At 42.0% G+C, this 21,283-nt stretch overlaps 1 protein-coding gene across 1 annotated transcript in view; it reads left to right on the top strand.

Annotated features, from left to right (window-relative positions):
* The window catches only part of CACNG3 (calcium channel, voltage-dependent, gamma subunit 3), a 157,258-nt gene extending 136,652 nt beyond the window's left edge, over positions 1 to 20,606 (top strand). The window contains exons 2-4 of the mRNA XM_006867192.1: positions 3,831 to 3,914; positions 9,919 to 10,059; positions 19,556 to 20,606. Coding sequence (XP_006867254.1) covers positions 3,831 to 3,914; positions 9,919 to 10,059; positions 19,556 to 20,067 — 737 coding nt within the window. The 3' untranslated portion in view covers positions 20,068 to 20,606. The remainder of the gene's footprint in view (positions 1 to 3,830; positions 3,915 to 9,918; positions 10,060 to 19,555) is intronic.
* Positions 20,607 to 21,283: the final 677 nt, after the last annotated feature.

The following is a 21,283-nucleotide window of genomic DNA, read 5'->3' as shown; positions in this document are numbered from 1 at the left end:
AGATTGCTAATCCAAACTTTTAAGTAGTCGGGGAAAGTTCAAGGTTAGTGTGTCAAGACCCTTTTAAGCAACTGTCTTATTACGTTTTTGTCATCAAGAAATATTCCTTGGTCCGTTTTATAGAAAAGACGGCGGTGGCAAGATTCCCTTCCTTAGAGTGCATTTTATTCCCATGCTCACATACCAGAGAGGGATACTGCATTCTAGTTTTATGGCTTCTAGCAATTAGCATATCCTGATAGCAGAAGTTGGTCAGAGAAACAAATATAGATTTTCAGGCAGACAGTTGGATGAAAAGAACAGTCTAATTCAATAGTAACTGAGTTAAATTTAATCATATAGTTTTGGTCAAAAAAGATGTTATGAATTTCACCTTTACAGATACCAAGCCTTCTTTTCAATGTTTGTTTGAGTTTCAGTGCCCGTATCATGTTGTTGTTGTTGTTGTTGTTGTTGTTGTTGTTATTATGTGCCGTGGAGTCGGTTCCAACTCATAGTAACCCTGTACAGGGTTTCTGAGGCTGTAAATCTTTACGGGAGTAGAAAGCCTCATCTTTCTCCTGAGGAACGACTGGTAGTTTCAACTGCTGACCGATTCGTAACCACTACACTACCAAAGCCCGTATCATAGAAGGGTCCAATATATTTATTGAAAATAGTCCACATGTAACAGAGCCCTGGTAGCATTTTAGGATAAGCACTGGCCTTCTATCCACAAAGTCAGCAGTTTAAATGCACCAGATGCTCCACAGGAGAAAAATGAGGCTTTCTGCTCCCATAAGGATTTACAGCTTCATAAGTCCTGGTGTGGCACTGTGGAATGAAGCATTGGACCACAAGGTCGGTTTGAATCGTAAGGTCAGTGGTTCAAACTCACCACTGGTTCCTTAGAAACCCTATACAGGGTCGCTGTGCATTAGAACCGACTCAATAGCACTGAACAACAACAACAACAAACCCTATACAGGCTATCTATGTATCGGAGTCGACTCAATGGAAGTAGATTTGTTGTTGGTAAGTGCCTTAGAGTCAGTTCCAACTCAGAGATGCTGTATACAGTTCCAAGGAGCAGCTGGTGGGTTTGAACTGCCAACCTTGTGGTTCAAAGGCCAGTGCTGATCCTACGGTGCCACAGTGGATTTAAATTCACATATATGTGGGCCTGTAAAGTTGTTGTTTACGTCTCAACAGTGTAACACAACATTTGCCAATTCAAGAATTTTAATGTGTACAATTCAGTGACATTGATTATGTCCTTCATGTGTACCACCACCCTTTTGCAAATATTCTGCTGAAGAGGACAGGAAGTGCAGGAGGAAGGGGAGAAGGAATTTTTACGGCCTAGATAGGATGCAACAAAGAAACTAACACTCCAGGTACATCCTTATCAAACTGACTGAGGCTTCCACCTGTAAATTTTACTGCTCTCCCTCCTTGTGAGACTTTACTCACTCCCCCTCCCCTGGAAAATGTTGGTATAAAGACTTAAGAACAAAGAGAAATGGAGCCTAGACTTAGAGACCCATAAGCCTCTCTGTGTCTGCTAGACAAATAAATCTCTTCTCCTCCACCGCTCTGTGTGCTGCTCGGTTTCCTGCGTCTTTGGATTTGCTACAACACCACCACCATTAATGCTAACTCAGAACTCCGTAAGCAATGATACCACCTCCTTTTCCAATCTTTCCCACCACTGGTAACCACTAATAGATTCTGTTGTTGTTGTAAGGTGCCATCGAGTTGATACCGACCCATAGCAACCTTATGCACAGCAGAACAAAACACTGCCCAATCCTGGGCCAACCTCACTATTGTTGCCACGCTTGAGTCCATCGATGCTGCCACTTGGCCAATCCATCTCGTTGGTGGTCTGCTTCTTTGTCTCTGACCTTCCACCTTTCCAAAGAGGGTATCTTACTTCAGTGACTAGGTCCCTCCTGACAATATGTCCGAAGTATAAAAGACGAAGTTCAGCCATCTTGGACTCAAAGGAACACTCTGGCTGCACTTCTTCCAAAATGGATCTATTGGTTCTTTTCACAGTCCCTGATACTTTCAATATTCTCCTCCAACACCATAACTCAAAAGCATCAATTCTTCTACAGTCTTCCTTATTCACTGTCCAGCTTTCGCATGCATGTGAGGTTATTGAAAATACTATGGCTTGGGTCAGGCGCACCTTAGTCCTCAAGCTGACATCTTTGCTCTTCAACACTTTAAAAAAGATCTTGTGCAGTAGATTTGCCTAATGCAATATGGTGTTTATTTCTTGACTGCTGCTTCCATGAGTGTTGATAGTAGAGCCAAGAAGAATGAAGTCCTTGACAATTTCAATCTTTTCTCCATTGATCAGAATGTTGTTTATTGGTCCAGCTGTGAGGAGTTTTGTTTTCTTTACATTGAGATGCAATCCATAAGGCTGTGCTCTTCGATCTTCTTCAGTAAATGTTTTAAGTCCTCTTCACTTTCAGCAAGCAAGGTTGTATCATCTGCATATCTCAGGTTGTTAGTGAGTCTTCCTCCAATCCTGATGCCACGTTTTTCTTCATAGAACCTATCTTCTTGGATTATTTGCTCAGCATACAGGTTGAATAAGTATAGTGAAAGAATACAACCTTGTCGCACACCTTTCTTAATTTTAAACCATTCATTGTTCCCATGTTGTGTTCTAACAGCTGCTTCTTGGTCCAGGTACAGATTCCTCATGAGCACAATTAAGTGTACCGTAATACTCATACTTCGCAATGTTGTCCATAACTTGTTATGATCCACACAATTGAGGCTCATGGCTATTATCTTGTCATAGACAGCATTGTACCTCATGACTGATTTGAATATGTTCTTTTTGACAATGAATGCAACACCATTCCTCTTCAATTTGTCATTCCCAGCACAGTAAACCATGTGGTTGTCAGATTCAAAATGACCAATTCCAGTCCATTTCAACTCACTAATGCCTAAAATATTGATGTTTATGAGTTCCATTTCATTTTTGACTTCCAATTCTCCCAGATTCATACTTTGTACATTCCATGTTCTGATTTTCAAAGGATGTTTACAGCTGTTTCTCTTTCATTTTGAGTTGTGCCCCATCAACAAATAAAGGTCCCACAGCTTTTCTCCCATGGGCTTTACTCCATTTGTGTCATCATGGTCAACTCTACTTTGAGGAGGCACCTCTTCCCCAGTGGCATTTTGAATGCCTTCCAACCTGAGGGGCTCATTTTCCGGTACTATATCTGACCATGTTTCTCTGCTATTCATAAGGTTTTCAGTGACTAAATATTCAGATGTAGTTCATCACTCCTTCTTCCTAGTCTGTCTTCATCTGGAAGATCATCTGAAACCTGTCCACCGTGGGTGACCCTGCAGGTATTTAAAATACCGGTGGCATAGCTTTCAGAATCACAGCAACTCACAAGCCACCACAGTATGATATTTAGTCTCTCTATATTTGTCTATTTCAAGCAAAATGCTTGCGCTCAGTTTCGTTATCTGTAAAATGGAAAGAAAATAAATATTCTCAAATTTGACCTCCTTTTCTTTTAATTGATTGGGGGCAGAGGAACATGAGACAAGACAGTCCTCAAATTAAAGTTTGTGATTCTGAGGTTTTCATTCTTCTAAGTAGAGTCCAACATCACACAAAATCGAGGAAGCAGAGAATTTGTCTTGTGATTTTTTTTCATTTACTGGTCTCTTTCTTGTGCCCTAGAGAACAGAGATGGTGGCTCCAACAACTACTACCCTAACAAACTGAGAAAGGATCTTCGTTGTGGGGCGAGGAGACCCCTGTCCCCTACTCTGGTTCAGGTTCATATCTGTTTCCACAGGGGCTTTTCGAGGAGTGTGCAAGAAAATTGATCACTTCCCTGAAGATGCTGACTATGAACAGGACACGGCAGAATATTTACTGAGTAAGTTCTCTGCTTCTCATAGCTCCCTTGGGGGAGAGGGGTGGAGGAAGGACCCTGAATTATCCAAGTGCCTCTGGATTTGAAGTTTCTTAGCATTCATCCCTAGAAATGGGTAAGTGGAAAGGAACCTGGGTCACTTTTGCTATTAGAGAAATCCAAGTGGCTCTGCTATCTAAATCTCTTTAATTTCAGTGAACTAGAAATGGAAACAACCAAAAAAAAAAGTATCAAAACTTAGAGGTTCCTTTTAGTTTCCATGGGAGAGGTCTAAGGAATTTTCTTCAACTTGAATACAAGTTTTCAACTTCCTCAGAGGTTTCTTTGCAGCAGTACTAAGGCAAAGTGTTAATGGGTGAGTTGCTAATGCGTGAGTTGCTAATGGACGAGGTGCTAATGGACAAGGTCCTAAGGGGCAAAACCTAGAAGAAAAAATATAAACTAAAATTTGCCTTTAGTTTGACTTCTCTTCAGTTTCAATCCTACTGGAGTAGAGACTTTGTCTCTGTAGGATTTCCCCAAGGTCAGTAAACTGGATATGGTATGGGACCACCATAACTGTGGCGTGTGGGATACAGTTGTTGTTGTTAAGTGCTGTGGAGTCGATTCCAACCCATAGTGACCCTTTTAGGGTTTCCGAGGAGCAGCTGGTGAGCTTGAACCACCGACCTTGCAGTTCAAAGGGCTTTGCAGTCTGACGCATTAAGCCACAGCACGACACCAGGACTCCATGGGATGCAGTAGAGTACGGCAAAAATCAAGGGCTCTCGCATCTGGTTGATTTGGGCTTATACCTTGCTTTGACTCCTCACTCCTTGGATTGGATTTTGGGCAAATTGGACCTTTATATCTCTTAACTTTCTTCATTTGGGTCCAAAATAGATACTATAATGGTATCTGACAGCTTCAGAAGTCCTAGTGTGGCACTGTAGGATAAGCACTGGATGGCAAGGTCAGTTTGAACCGTAAGGTCATTGGTTCAAAGTCATCAGCTGCTTCTTGAAAACCAACAGGGTCGCTATGAGTTGGAGCCCACTCAACAGCACTTAACACCAACAACATCTAATAGCATCATGAAAATTAAATAGGTTAATAGAAATCACATTCAGCCCTGGGCCCAACACTCAGTAAGGAAATAATACATTTTAGCTCCTATTTGTTGCATATGATTTGCAAGAGCAAAATCCAACTTTCTATTATGAATTGGGTGAAGGTTTAGAGCAGATTAGTTTTCCATTCAATAATCCGTACACATTTTTTTCATCTTGTTGATTGCAATCCCTTAATGCAATACCACGTGTCCCACTTCCTCCCTCTGTTTCCTGTTTTCATTCTTCATTCTTTCCCAACACTTCTGAACTTTGCCCTTGAGTAAATGCTGCCCTTTTGATCTCAAATGGTTAATTATTCTACAGCATGCATAGCTCCCTAGTGTTACTGCTCCCTTTATAGACCCAGCTATTATTTTGGGCTGAACATTCAGCCTCGGTGGACAATTGAGCCAATGGTACACAGGTTTCAGATGAACTTCCAGACTAAGACAGGCTAGGAAGAAGGAGAAATGGAGTACTTCTGAGTAGTTAGTCACTGAAAACAACATAAACAGCAGTGGAACACTGTTAGATAGCACCAGAATATTGAATGTTGAAACATGATAATGAGCACCAGAATATTGTCAGATATAGTGCCAGGAAATGAGCCTTTCAGATTGGAAGGCATTCAAAATATGCCTCCTCAAAGTAGTGTTGATCGTGATGATGCAAATGGAGCAAAGCCTTCGGGACCTTCAATTGCTGATATGGCACAACTCAAAATGAGGAGAAACAGTTGTAAACATACCTTAATAATTAATACATGGAATATGTGAAGTATGAATCTAGGAGAATTGGAAGTTGTCAAAAATGAAATGGAACACATAAACATCCATGTCCTAGGCATTAGTAAGCTGAATTGGCCATTTTGAATCTGAAAGCCACATGGTTTACTATACTAGAAATGACAAATTGAAAAGGAGTGATGTCAAATTCATCAAAAATACCATTTCAAGATCTATTTTGAAGAACTACGCAGTCTGTGATAGGATAATATCCATACGCCCACAAGGAAAAGCAGTGAATAAAACTATTATTCAAACTGAGCCACCAAGCACTAAAGTCAGTGATGATGAAACTGAAGTATTCTATCAATGTCTTCACTCTGAAATTGAACAAACAAGATGCACTGATAATCACTGTTGATTTGAATGCAAACGTTGAAAACAAAGAAGAAGGATCAGTAGTTGGAAAATACGGCCTTGGTGATAGAAATGATGCTAGAGATCACATGATAGAATTTTGCAAATAACTTTTTTTTAACAACATGAAAGACGACTATACACATAGACCTCACTAGAGAGAATATACAGAAATCAAATTGACTACATCTGTGGAAAGAGACGGTAGAAAAGTTCCATATCATCAGCCAAAACAAGGCTGGGGCAGACTGTGGAGCAGACCATCAATTGCTCATATGCAAATTTAGGCCATTTTCCATGGTGTTTCAATAACCTCATATGCATGCTAAAGTTGGATAGTGAATAAGGAAAACTGTAGAAGAATTGATGCATTTGAGTTATGGTGTTGGAGGAGAATATTAAAAGTAGCATGGACTGCCAAAAGAACAAACAGATATGTGTTGGAAGAAGTACAACCACAGTGTTCCTTGGAAGTCAGGATGACCAGACTTCATCTTTAGTACTTCAGACATATTATCAAGAGGGACCAGTCACTGGAGAAGGATATCATGTTTGGTAAAGTGCAGGGTCAGAGAAAAAGAGGAAGACCCCCAACAAGATAGATCAGCACAATGGCAGCATCAATGGGCTCAAATGTAGCAGTGATTGTGAGGTTGGCCCAGGACGGGGCAGTGTTTTGTTCTGTTGTGCACAGGGTCACTATGAGTCGGTACCAACTCAATGACACCTAACAACGATCACAACAACAAAGTTCAGGATGAAGCTGAAGAAAATTTCAACAAGCCCACAAGAACCAAAGTATTAACTTGAACATATCTCACCTGAATTTAGAGATCATCTCAAGAACCAATTTGATGACTAGACACTAATAATCTATAAGACCAGAAGAATTGTGGGATGACATTAAAACATTATATAGGAAGAAAGCAAAGGGTCATTAAGAAGACACGACAGCTTCACATAGATGTAAACAATTTGATTTCTGTGTAGTCCATCTGATGAGGACCATGTGCATAGTAGTTTTTTACGTTGTTTAAAAACAGGTATTTTCAATGACTACGTCATGGGTCTTGCAAAATTCTGTCATGTGCTCTCTAGCACTGTTTTCTATCACTAAAACCATATTTTCCAACTATTGATCCTTTCTGTTTCCAACCTTTGCATTCCAATCACCAGTAATTATCAATGCATCTTGATTGCATGTTTGATCAATTTCAGGGTGAAGAATTTGATAGAATGCTTCAATTTCATCATTACTGGCTTTAGTGATTGGTGCATACATTTGAATAATAGTGGTATTAACTGGTCTTCCTTGAAGGCATATGGATATTACCCTATCACAGACAGCATTTATACTTCAGGATAGATGTTGACATATTCTATTTGATGATGAATATGATGGCATTTCTCTTCAATCTGTCATTCCCAGCATAGTAAGCCATATCACTGTCAGATTCAAAATGGCCAATACCAGTCTACTTCAGCTCACTAAGCCTAGGATTTCAATCTTTATGTGCTCCATTTCATTTTTGACATCTTCCAATTATCCTAGACTCATACTTCATACATTCCATGTTCTGATTATTAATGGATGCTTACAGCTATTCCTCCTCATTTTGAGTTGTGCCCCATCAGCAAATGAAGGTCTTGGTCATGACCAACTCTACTGAGGAAGCAGCTCTCCACGTGGAATTTTGAGTGCTGTCTTGCCTGAGGGGCTCACCTTCCAGCACTATATCTGACAATATTCTGGTGCTCTTCCTCATGTTTCCATATTCAATATTCTGGTGCTATCTGATAGTGTTGCACTGCTATATAGAAGGTTTCCAGGGGCTAAACCTTCCAAAGTAGTCTGTCTCTCCATCCTAGTCTGCCTTAGTCTGGAAGCTCAGCTGAAACCTGTTCACTATGGGTGACCCTGCTGGTATTTTAAATACCAGTGGCATAGTTTCCAGCACCACAGCAATATGCAAGCCACCAGAGGATGACAAACTTAGAGATGAGTAGTTTTTAATACTGTTGTTGTTGTTGTTAGGTGCCAGCGAGTCGTACTGACTCATAGTGACTCTATGCACAACAGAATGAAACACTGCCTGGTCCTGGGCTAACCTCACAATTGTTGCCACGCTTGAGCCCATTGATGCTGCCACTTTGTTAATCCATCTTGCCAGGGGTCTTCCTCTATTTCTCTGACCCACCACCTTACCAAACATGATATCCCTCTCCAGTGACTGGTCCCTCCTGACAATATGTCCAAGGTCTGAAGTTTTTAATGCTACTCTGACCTAAATACCATAAGCCTTATTGAACAGAAATGTGTTTTCTTGCAGTTTAGAAGGCAAGAAGTCTGAATTCTGGGTGCTGACTCAGGGGAAAGGCTCTCTGGGGGCAAGCATCTCTGAGTTTCTCTGGCATTCTTCTCCCCAGTCTTTGGAGACCCCAGTGTGGCTTCTGTCTACCACTTGCTTCCTTTACATCTCAAAGTTCTTATTTCAAGACACACCGTATACTGATATAAAACCCTTGACATGGAGTTGTTTCTGACTCCTATAATGACCCTATAGGGGCCTTGGTGGTGCAATGGTAAAGTGCTCAGATGCTAACCACAGGTTGCAATTCAAACATACCAGTGACTGTGGGTCAGAAGATCTGGGATCTGCTCCAGTAAATAGTGTTGTTGTTGATATTAAGCGCTGTCGAGTCTGTTCCGTCATAGAAACCCTGTATAGGGTTTCTGAGGCTTGAAATCTTTACCACTATCGAAAGCCTCGTCTTTCTCCCAGAAAGTGGCTGGTAGGTTCGAACTACTGACATTGCAGTTAGCAGCCCAGTTCATAATCCACTATGCTACAGGGTAGGAACCCTATGGGCAGTTCTAACCTGTCCTATGAGGGTTGCTATGAGTCAGAGTCAACTTGATGGCACACAACATATTGATAGGACCTCATTAACATAACAAAGAAAACTCTATTGTCAAATGGAATTATATCCATAGATAGAGGAGAATTCCAACACACACACACACACACACACACACATATATTTTGGTGGGGGGACAGTTTAATCCACAGTAGATGATTAAATTCATATTATGTGCTAGGCTCTTATGCAAATCTAGGTTTGTGGGGGGAAAGGTTCGGTGTTTTGGTGAACACTGTGTGGTCTGGCAGGAGTCCTTGTATATGGAACAAGCTACAGAATTTGTAGGATCCAGTACAAAATGAAAATCCCTGGCCCTTTGTTTGAAAAGCAGAAGGTTTTTCCTTTTTTCTGCCATTTTTCTCCTGACCTGTCATGATGGTGTTCACTTGTTATTTCATGTCACACTCCCTTAAGCACAGAAATATTCACATGGTGAGGAGAAGCTCACAGGGTCCCAGGCTTGTACACTATCCTGACTCTCCCATGTCCACACCCAGATCCTGGCCAACAGCAGAAGGTGGTAATAGACACGGGTAAAGGCATGGGTGACTGAGAACCCATCCTGGGGTGATAGGGAAATGGTAGGAGCAGGGATCCCAGGAATTGGGTTTCTAAGCATGCAGTGATAAAAATTAATCATTTCTAGACAGCGACTTCAGAGTCTTATACCCTAAGCTCCTCCCTTCTATGCACAGGCTCTGAGCAAATGCATTGGAACAGAACTATGGGAATGGTTGCTGTGGGCTCTGTGCTTCTACTTAGGTGTGGTTTCCCTTCAACACCATCCTGCCATGGTGGGGTTCTGGGGACTGGCTAAGGTGCAAGCACAACACATTTTCCTTCTCTCTACAGGGGCTGTGAGGGCCTCCAGCGTCTTCCCCATCCTCAGCGTCACGCTGCTGTTCTTCGGTGGGCTCTGTGTGGCAGCCAGCGAGTTCCACCGCAGCAGACACAATGTGATACTCAGCGCGGGCATCTTTTTTGTCTCTGCAGGTGAGCATCTGCCTCCAGCTCTGAGATCAGCAGCACAGACATCCAGCCAAAGCTGGGCCACACAGACAAAGCAATGCTGTGCCTTCCAGGGCAATAGCAATGAAATGTTCAACTCATGTTAACAATAAGGACACGAAGACTTTCATTTGAATCAGATATGTTGGAAATGACATGAAGGAAAGAGCCAGGGTAGCTGGGTAAATTAAAGACTAGCAGAAATGTGTGTACATTGGGGAAGGTGTGTGTGTGTGTGTATGAGTAGACAGAGAGATTCATTCAGTATTTTAAAGGATCCCGTGTGTGTGTGTGAGAGAGAGAGAGAGAACCCTGAGAGACTGATTCAGTATTGTAAAGGAGCCCAGTGTGTGTGTTATGTGTGTGTGTGTGTGTGTGTGTATGAGTAGCCTGAGAGACTGATACAGTATTTTAAAGGAGCCCATGTGTGTTTGTGTATGTGAGAGAGAACCCTGAGAGACTGATACAGTATTTTAAAGGAGCCCAACTTTCTGTTCTCTTGGATGTTTTCATTTACCATCTCTAGCCCTTTGAGACATGTATTTGCTGGTTGACCTCTATTTACAATGTTTCAAGTGCGCAAATCCTGTCGTGAAAGCATCTCTGGGAATACAGTAAAGGGCAAACTCCGCTGGTGCTTTCAGGGACAACCTTACAATCAGTTCATAGGAGCCCTGACCAGAAGGCACAGATTGGCCAGAAACACCATTTGGGAAGAGGGTTCTCTTCTCTGCCTTTCTTCACCACCTGATATCTCTTTCTGCTACTTTCTTCAGTTTCCTTTCTTTCCTCTGGGTTTCCACCCCTCCTTGCATTTCTTTGCCATCTCTCCCAATTCTACTGGGAAGATCAATGTGGTCTGAAGGAAAACTTTTAGAGAAGCAAAGAAAGGGGCAGGGACAAGGAGGGGATTGGCTCTCTTTGGAGATGGCATTCAAACTCCACACCATGATGGCAAAAATATTTGTTGAGATGTGAACAATCAGGAGTGTATAAAATCGTGGGCAAGACTCTAGGGTAAACAGACCTCCTGGGTTTGAGTCCTGGCTCCATCTGTGTGGCCTTAGGCAAGATACTAAATCTTTTATGGTGATAAATGAGAAATAATAATAGTACCTATTTGACACAGATATTTTAGTTCTGGCTGCTGACCAAAAGGTTGGCAGTTCAAACCCACCCAGTGACTCTGTGGAAGAAAGATTTGGCAATCTGCTTCTGTAAAGATTGTTGTTGTTGTTGTTGTTATGTGCCGTGGAGTCGGTTCCGACTCACAGCGGCCCTGTACAGGGTTTCCGAGGCTATAAATCTTTCCTGGAGCAGAATGCCTCATCTTTCTCCCGCAGAACAGCTGGTAGTTTTGAACTGCTGACCTTGTGGTTCGCAGCCCGATTTGTAACCACTACACTAGCAGATAGGCTAGAAAACCTTATCGGGCAGTTCCACTCTGTCGCACAGAGCACTATGAGTCAGAGTCAACTCGACAGCACATAACAATGACAAACACTGACTTTATAGGATTGTTGTGAAAGCCTGAAGCCAGGCACTCAGATTGCACACCACCATGTTTTAGTATTGGGAGAAGAATGTCAGTATAGTTCAGAAGTCTGCGGGCTGGCGTGATGGCTTCTTCTAAGACCTTACTCATGTTCCTTTGCTACTTTGGTTCCCTTTCTACAAAATGAGAAATTTGGACTTCACCCAGCTGTGAGTCTCTGGGAACCAACTCATGCAGTGGACCAGGAGAAGGTCACCATCTTGCTGCAGAGTGATGTGGTCAGCTCAGTGACAATTGTGGTCATAATCTGTGGATAACAGCTGGTAATCCCAGGGATGTGTTTTACTTAGAGGCATGTTCCAGTCACTGGAGGCCTCCTGGACTTGGAATGACCCAGAGAGTGAGGTGCTTTAATACTAGGAGGTGACCACTAAGTTGTCATCCAAGAAGAGTGTTTGAGAAGAATGGGTCAAGATTGTTAGCAATTGTCTTCTCACAAGGGGCATTGTGGGAAATGGCAGGTAGATTAGATACGTGGAAACTATGAAACATTAGGGCAGCGGGGAGAGTCCAAGAAGAAGCCAGAACCTTGAGGTCTAACTCTAGACCCCACCACTCTGATATTCCTAAGAGATTCCATGAGCCTTAGTTTTTCCACCTGAAAATTATGGAACCCTTAAAGCTCCTAATTGCTCAGTCACACTAAGGCTTTGTGGTTGTAGGCAGATTTGCAACATTTTATGTGTCAAGCACAGAGATGAAGCTCCGAAGACAGTGAAAATTTTGGTTCAACAACTTCCTAGATATATGTTGTTGTTGTTAAGTTCCGTTGATTCGATTCCGATCCATAGCAACCCCGTACAGGGTTTCCAAGCTAATAAGCTTGAACCACTGACTTTGCAGTTCAAACAACTTTACAGTCTGACACATTAGCCCACAGCACAACTCGAAAATCACTTAACCTTTCTGTACCTCAGTTTCTTCATCTGAAAAATGGGGTAATTATAGCCCCACCTCTTAAGGCTGTTAGAAGAATTAAATGAGTTGGAATATACAAAAGGCCTCAAACAGTGTCTGGCACATAGTAAGTGCTCATATATAATTGTTAAGTGTTGTTAAGTCGGTTCTGACTCATACATGAGGTTTCTAAGGAATGGCTGGTGGATTTGAACTACCGACCTTGCATTTAGCAGTCCAGTACTTACCCTACAGCCCCACACTAGGAGTCCAACATCTAATAGCTGTTAGTATAAACATGGTTGTTGTTGTTAAGTGCCATGGAATTGGTTTTGACTCATAATGACCCTATATAGGGTTTATGAGGCTTTAAATATTCTCCAGGAGCTGTAAGGCTCATCTTTCTCCCACAGACTGGCTGGTGGGCTTGAACTGCCAACCCTGTGGTTTACAGTCCTGTGTTATCCTCTGGAGTCACCGGTCTTCCAATATATACATTAAACCACGTTATTTTCATGCCAACTGAATTCATATATTCATTCAACAGACTTCCAGTGTGCAGTTGCTATAGGTCAGGTTTGGGATGAGAAGTTGGGGGTTATAGAAAGAAGGTAAATATGAAGGACTTGGCTACTCTCTCAAGGAGCCCTGGCAGCATATTGGGTTATGAGTTGGGCTGCTAACCATAAGGTCAACAGTTCTAATCTACCAGCCTCTCCGTGGGAGAAAGATGAGGCTTTCTGCTCCTGTAAAGATTCACAGCCTCAGAAACCCTATACAGGGTCGCTAAGAGTCTAAATCAATTCAGCAGCATCCCATATCCACCACCACTACCATTAACCCCTCCCTCAGGGAGCTTGCACTCTGGAAATCAGGAGAAAAGAATTGCCTGCTTACCTCTTGTTCTTGAAGTCTAAATCAATGTCTTGTTACTGAACTCTAAATCCACCTGTGGCTAAGAGAGCTGATCCTGCCTTCAAATCCCACCTTTAACATTTCCTAGCTGTGTGATCTAGAGAAGTAACTAACTTTCTTTGTGTCTCAGGCTTTTATCTATAAAATGGGTATGATTTTTAATAAAAAGTAACTTCTTGTGATGATTAATTGAGAGGGTGAATGTGTGCAGTACTGTAGGATAAGTAAGTACTGGATCTCAAGGTCAGTTTGAACTCACCAGCCACTCCTCGGAAACTCTATACAGGGTCGCTATGAATCATAACTGACTCAACAGCACTTAGCAGTAACAACAACACGAATACATTGCACAGTGCTCCTTACATAGTAAACCCATGCCATCAAGTTAAGTCTAAGTCACAGAAACCTAATGGGACAGAGAAACACTGGCTCACAGGGTTTCCAAGGCTGGCATCTTTACAGGAAGGATCCCTGGGTGGTGTAGTGGTTATGCACTGGGCTGCTAACTTCAAGGTCAGCAGTTCGAGTCCACCAGCTGCTCCATGGGGGAAAGATGAGATTTTCTGCTTCTGCAAGTTTTACAGCTTTGGAAACCCTACTTAGGGTCACTATGAGTCGGAACCAACTTGATGGCACACAGCCACCAAGCAGCCAGTCTTTACAGGAGTAAACTACCGTATCTTTCTCCCACAGCTCCGAGGGAGTGCTTTAACCACTGTGACATCAGGGCTGTATAAATGACAGCTACAGCCTAGAAAACCCCACAGGCCAGTTCTACTCTGCCTCATGGGGTGGCTATGAATCTGAATTGACTTTGTGACACCCAACACCACCAAATGCAGCCATTTGGCTTTCTGCCTCCTTTAAATTAGTCTGACATTTGAGCCTCTCTGTGAAGACTTTTTATTTGTTCTGAAAAGACTTTCTTTTGGGGTTCCTCAAACGTTGCCCCTAAGATTTCTCTGCTGGCAAGAAAAAGAAAACATGTTCTTAGGGAGTCTGGGGCACCATCAGAAGTAGCCATTTGAAGTCAGTCTTCCATTGACTTAAAAATTGACATGAATTACAGTTTTGTTTTGTTTTTTCCTTATGTTGTTGTTAAGTGCCATGGAGTCATTTCTGATTCATAGCAATCTTATATAGGGTTTCCTAGGAGCGGCTGCTGAATTTGAACCACCAACCTTCTTTACTACATCCATGTTGATTTTAACATAAAAATATATGCTTTTCCTACTAATTTTTAAGCCAAATTGGCACTCCAGGAAAATGAGGCCAAGAGTCTGATACGGGACTAGCTTTGTCAGCCCTCATCTTCAGAACTGATTATTTGAACCCACTGCTGAATGCCTGCACTAGGTAATGCCAAAAGAATACAGAGCTGAACCAGATTCTAGCTGTGCCCTCTAGGGGCAAGTCCTGGGTGGCACAAGGGTCATATTCAAAACATAAACAACCCTTAAAGCATGCAGAAAGAGCACTGGTGGCACAATGGTTAAGTGCTCAGCTGATACCAGAAAGGTTGGGGGTTCGAATCCACCCAGTAGACAACACTTGATGATCTCCTTCCATAAAGATTACATCCAAGAAAACTCTCTAGGCCGGTTCTTCTCTGTCACAAGTAATCACTACCAGAAGCTCCTACAACATACCTGTCACTTGGTTGTACTGTGGTGGCTTGTAGGTGGCTGTGATGCTGGAAGCTATGCCACTGGTATTTTAAATACCACCAGGGTCATCCATGGTGAACAGGTTTCAGCTGAGCTTCCAGACTAAGCCAGACTAGGAAGGAGAGGCAGACAACTTCGGAAGGTTTAGCCCCTGGAAACATTTTGAATAGCAGTGCAACACTACCAGGGAGCCCCAGAATATTGTCAGATACTGTGCTGGAAGGTGAGCCCCTCAGGTTGAAAGGCACTCAGGATAAAATTGGGGAAGAGCTGCCTCCTCAAAGTGGAGTTGATAGAGAGGACACAAATGGAAAAAGGCTTTGGGAACATTTTTTTTGCAGATGGGGCAAAATTCAAAATGAGGAGAAGCAGCTGTAATCACCCATTAATTGTCAGAAAGTGGAATGTACAAAGTATGAATCTAGGAAAATTATAAGTTGTCAAAAATGAAATGGAACACATAAAGATTGGTATCCTAGGCATTAATTAGTGAGTTGAAAATGACTGATACTGGCCATTTTTAATGTGACAATCATAAGGCTTACTAGGCTGGGAATGACAAATTTAAGAGGGATGACGTGATATTCATTATCGAAAAGAACACTTCAAGATCTTGAAGTACAACACTATCTGTGATAGAGTATTATCCAAATGCCGACAAGGAAGACAAGTTAATACCACTATTACTCCAATTTATGCACCAACAACTAAGGCCAGTGATGATGAAATTGAAGAATTCTACCAATGTCTTCATTCTGAAATCGACCAAACATGCAATCGAGATGCATTGATAATTATTGGTGATTGGAATGCAAAGGTTGGAAACACAGAGGAATGATCAGCAGTTGGAAACTATGTCCTTGGTGATAAAAACAAAGGATGCTGGAGATTGCATGATAGAATTTTGCAAAATCAGTGACTTAGTCATTCAAATACCTCTTTTAAAGCAACATAAAAGATGACTACACATATGGACTTCACCAGATGCAACAATTAGAAATCAAATTGATTGCATCTGTAGGAAGGTACGATAGAAAAGCTCATTCATATCCTCAGCCAAAACAAGGTCAGGGGCAGACTGTGGAACAGACCATCAATCGCTCATATGCAAGTTCAGGCTAAAGCTGAAGAAAATTAAAACAAGTTCACAAGAGCCAAATTTTGGGCTTGAATATATACCACCTGAATTTAGAGATCATCTGATGAACAGATGTGATGCATTAAACATGAATGACTGAAAATTAGAAGAGTTGGGGGACAATATCAAGAACACTATAGAGGAAGAATGCAAAAGGTCATTTAAAAGACAGGAATGAAAGAAAAGACCAAAATGGATGTTAGAAAAGACTCTGAAACTTGCTTTCCAGTGTAGAGATGTGAAAGCAAATGGAAGAAATAAGGATGTAAAAGGGTTGAATAGAAAATTTCAAAGGGCAGCTCAAGAAGGCAAAGTCAAGTATTATGATGAAATGTACAAAAGCCTGGAGTTAGAAAACCAAACAGGAAGAACATGCCCAGCATTTCTGAAACTGACAGAGCTGAAGAAAGTAAGTCAAACCTTAACTTGAAATATTGAAGGATTCTATGGACAACATACTGAATGATGTAAGAAGCAGCAGCAGAAGAAGGTGGAAGGAATACACAGAGTCACTGTACCAAAAAAAAAGTCAATGTTCAACCATTTCAAGAGGTAGCATCTGATCAAGAGCCAATGGTACTGAAGGAAGAAGTCCAAGGTGCACTGAAGGCATTAGCCAAGAACAAGGCTCTGGGAATTGATGGAATATACACTGAAATCTTTCAACAAATTGATGCAGCACTGGAGGCACTCATTTATCTATGCTAAGAAAATCGGAAGGCAACTACCTGGATAACTGATTGGAAAAGATCCATATTTGTGCCTATTCCAAAGAGAGATGACCCAAAAGAATTTGGAAATCATTGGACAATATTGATGTCACATGCAAGTAAAGTTTTACTAAAGATAATCCAAAAACTCTGCAACAGTACATTAACAATGAATTGCCAGAGGTCTAAGATGGTTTCAGATGAGGATATGGAGTAAAGGGCATCATTGCTGGCATCAGATGAATCTTGGCTGAAAGCAGAGAGTATCAGAAAGATGTTTACCTGTGTTTTGCTGACTGTGTACACCATGACAAGCTAGGAACAACATTTCAGATAATGAATAATCCAGAACACTTAATTGTGCTTATGAGCAATCTGTACATAGACCAAGTATCATTTCTTCTAACAGAATAAGGGGATACTGAATGGTTAAAAATTAGGAAAAGTGTGCACCAGGGTTGTATTCTTTCACCACATTTATTCAATCTGTATGCTGAGCAATTAAACCCGAGAATCTGTATTATATGAAGAAGAATATGGCATTAGAATTGAAGGAAGACTTATTAACAACCTGTGATAAGCAGATGAAACAACTTTGCTTGCTGAAAGTGAAGAGGTCTTAAAATACTTACTGATGAAGATCAAAGACCACTGTATGTTTTGCACCTCAATGTAAAGAAAACAAAAACCCTCACCACAGGATCAATAAGTTAACATCATGATAAATGGAGAAAAGATTGAAGTTGTCAATGACTTCATTTTGCTTGGATCAACTATCAACACTCATGGAAACAGCAGTCAATAAATGAAATGACATATTGCATTAGGCAAATCTGCTACACAAAAACTCTTTAAAGTGTTCAAAAGCAAAGATGTCAGTTTGAGGACTAACCAAGCCTTAAGCAAACCATAGTATTTTCAATAGCCTCATCTGTATGTGGAAGTTAGACAATGACTAAGGAAGACCGTAGGAGAATTGATACATTTGAGTTATGGTGCTGGAGAAGAATATTAAAGGTACCATGGACTGCCAGAAGAACAAACACATGTGTTTTGAAGAAGTACAGCCAGAATGTTCCTTAGGAGCCAGGATAGCAAGACTTCATCTCTCATACATGTTTTCATGCGGGACAAGTTCCTGGAGAACATCATGTTTAGGCAAAGTTGGAGGGTCAGCGAAAAGAAGGAAGACCTCCCACAAGATGGATTGACGCAGTGGTAGCAGTAATGGACTAAAGAGTAACAATGATTGTGAGGATGTGCAGGCCTGGGAAGTGTTTCGTTCTCTTTTGCATAAGTCGGAACCAATTCAACAACATCTAACAACAACAGACAGCTAACATCCACCTGTCAGTTTGTTGTACCCGTAACTTGAGTTACGAATACCAGCGTTGTAACCTACAGTAGACAAGTTTCAGCACAGCTTCAGATTCAGACAGACTTGGAAGAAGGACCTGCTGACTTATTTCTAAAATAAATTGTACAGTGAAAGGCTCAGGAATAACAGTGGAATATGTTTGGCAAAAAGCTCTAGCTGAGATCCTTAAAACAATGGGACCCAAAGAGACATTTCTTCTTTGGAGTTAAAATGTAAGAAAAGTGGCCAGACATGAGTTCCTCATTCTACCACTTCCTTGGCAATCAATTGCTCTCCACTTGACTGATCTGCTATTTCCAGTGCTATTCTCTTAGTTGTAGCCCCTACCCATAGGGGAAAATAGCTCTGTGTTCCACAATTCCTAACTTTCAACAATGGCTGATCTAAAGTATTGTCTTAAACTGTGTAGATTAAAAAAAACAAACCTTGATAAATAACTCTCCCTTTTCCTGTGGGCTCATTAATACCTCGAGCTGCAGATCTAGATCCACGTATGGCTACTGGTCATCTCCATTTGGACTGTCCATAAGCACTCAATCTATCCAAGTATCTCCTTTTATCTGCACCTGTCTCTCTGCTGCCTTACTTACTTTAACTCAAAATCTTCCACCCTCCCAATCATCTGAGCTGGGAGTCTAGCAAGTTGATTCTCAATTCCCTTTCTCACAATCCACAGCCAGTAGCTTTTCATCTCCTAAATCACACCACTCCATTTTCAGGACCCAACTCAAACACTCTCTCATCCACAAAGCAAGGTTACTTAGTCTTTCTCTCCCCTTTTGCCCCTGGACCATTTTATATATGTCTCCAGTGGAGCCCTTGATGCATCTTGCTGCAACAATATTTGCATGTCAGTTTCTCCTTCCTACTATTGGTAAGGATCTCAAGGGCAGCTACCTGTATCTTGTTCATTCTGCTAGCCTCATGAATTAGAGCTGAAAAGTCTAAGGGAAGTCACTTCATTCTGAGTTCAGGCTGCACTTACTGTACGTGGAGGATGTATTCTCTAGCTCAGTGCACACAGTCTGGGATTGAACAACAGAATCCTTCATTTCCCAAGAGGTAAAGCATGCAAGAAGAGCTCTCCAGCTGGATTTCCCAGCCATAATCCATTCTCCTCTCTCCCCATTTCCTCACATTTCCTATAAATATCTCAAGACTAACCGTGACAGTCACCTCTGAGGCTTATAAACAATATGTTTTTCTTTTTTGTTCTCTTAGGGTTAAGCAACATTATCGGCATCATAGTCTATATATCAGCCAATGCTGGAGACCCTGGACAGCGTGACTCCAAAAAAAGCTACTCCTATGGGTGGTCCTTTTATTTTGGAGCCTTCTCGTTCATCATCGCGGAGATCGTGGGGGTTGTTGCTGTGCACATCTATATTGAAAAACATCAGCAGCTACGTGCCAAATCCCATTCGGAGTTCCTGAAGAAATCTACTTTTGCCCGCCTTCCACCCTATAGGTATCGATTCCGGAGGCGATCAAGCTCCCGCTCCACAGAACCCAGGTCCCGAGACCTGTCCCCCATCAGCAAAGGCTTCCATACCATCCCTTCCACCGACATTTCAATGTTCACCCTCTCCCGGGACCCCTCAAAGATCACCATGGGGACCCTCCTCAATTCCGACCGGGACCACGCTTTTCTACAGTTCCACAACTCCACTCCCAAAGAGTTCAAAGAGTCACTGCATAATAATCCGGCCAGCAGGCGCACCACACCCGTCTGAACTGACCTCTGATCTCTGCCCCTTGCCCAGCACAACCTTGGGGGAAGTGTCCAGAGATGTCTCTGAGGTTGCATGGCATGGTCCTAGTGATGGTGTTACTTTTTATCAAGAATGAAACCAAATGGACTCAGCCCTCTCCCACTCTTTGCCCCCTACCCTCCAACTCCTAGCCTCTCCGTTCCCGTTTCAAACCAAACCTATAATATCATTTCTCTCGCTGTGTATTGTACCAGATTTTTTTTTCTTCCTTGTTTTCAGGGAGGACCTCCACTTCTTTCCTCCTTGGGAGAGGACTTTACTAAAAGTCATGGGTGGTGGCCAGAGGGAGCAGGGGGATTCTTCCAACAGATAAGTCATAGTTGTTCCCATTGTCCAACTACACAAATCCTCAGGAAACCAACCATCTAGGTGATCCTGAGGGAGGTATTCACCTCTACATGTTAGAAAAACATGACCGGAAATCAAAGATGTCAGAACCCCAAAGCAGCTAATGTAATAAGCACTCATGTTATTAAAGGTTTTGCCTTGTTGTAACCAACTGAGCTGGGGGTGTTTTGTTTCTCCCAGGTGATTTCCTCCACCACAGACTTATCCCCCTACCATTAAACTGATTCAGCTGTATCTTGGAAGTGGAGCTTTGCTTTACCACACTCCCATCACTAGTAGAGATCCTCCTTCACCCCTTGAGGTTTCCTCGCCAATGTCAAAGTCAATATTATCTTCCACGTGAATCGCTGGAGGCTAGTGTATCTTAAAAATCTAGCTCTGGAATGCAGGTATTGGGCAAGTTCATCTAACCTTTAAACGCCGGTCTCCTCATCTATAAAATGGAATATGATAACAGTCCTCACTTTCAGAGTTGTGACGTTTAAATTACTATCAGATGTAAGCAGATTCGCACACTGTAAACTCTGTGCACGTATGTGTGTGTATACTTTAAACTATATGAATAGACATGGATATACAATGGGGTTTCAGAAAGCTGGTGGAAAAATGGAATTGAAAGATGGTGGAATTTTTCCAGACATTTTGAAGCCCCCTCATACATATATGTTGGTGGGAATCTACTTTGCATAGGGTCTGAGAACTCTGGGAGGAGTCCTGCTAACATCGATGAGTCCTTTTGGCACAAACTAGCGCTTCACACTTTCAAAGAGTTTTTCTACTTAGGACACTAACACCTCAGGAAGGGGCACAGAGACATGGTCATGGAGTT

The sequence above is a fragment of the Chrysochloris asiatica genome, unplaced genomic scaffold, assembly GCF_000296735.1.
Source record: "Chrysochloris asiatica unplaced genomic scaffold, ChrAsi1.0 scaffold00102, whole genome shotgun sequence".
Classification (NCBI taxonomy): domain Eukaryota; kingdom Metazoa; phylum Chordata; class Mammalia; order Afrosoricida; family Chrysochloridae; genus Chrysochloris; species Chrysochloris asiatica.
This window is presented reverse-complemented; position numbering and strand designations above follow the sequence as displayed.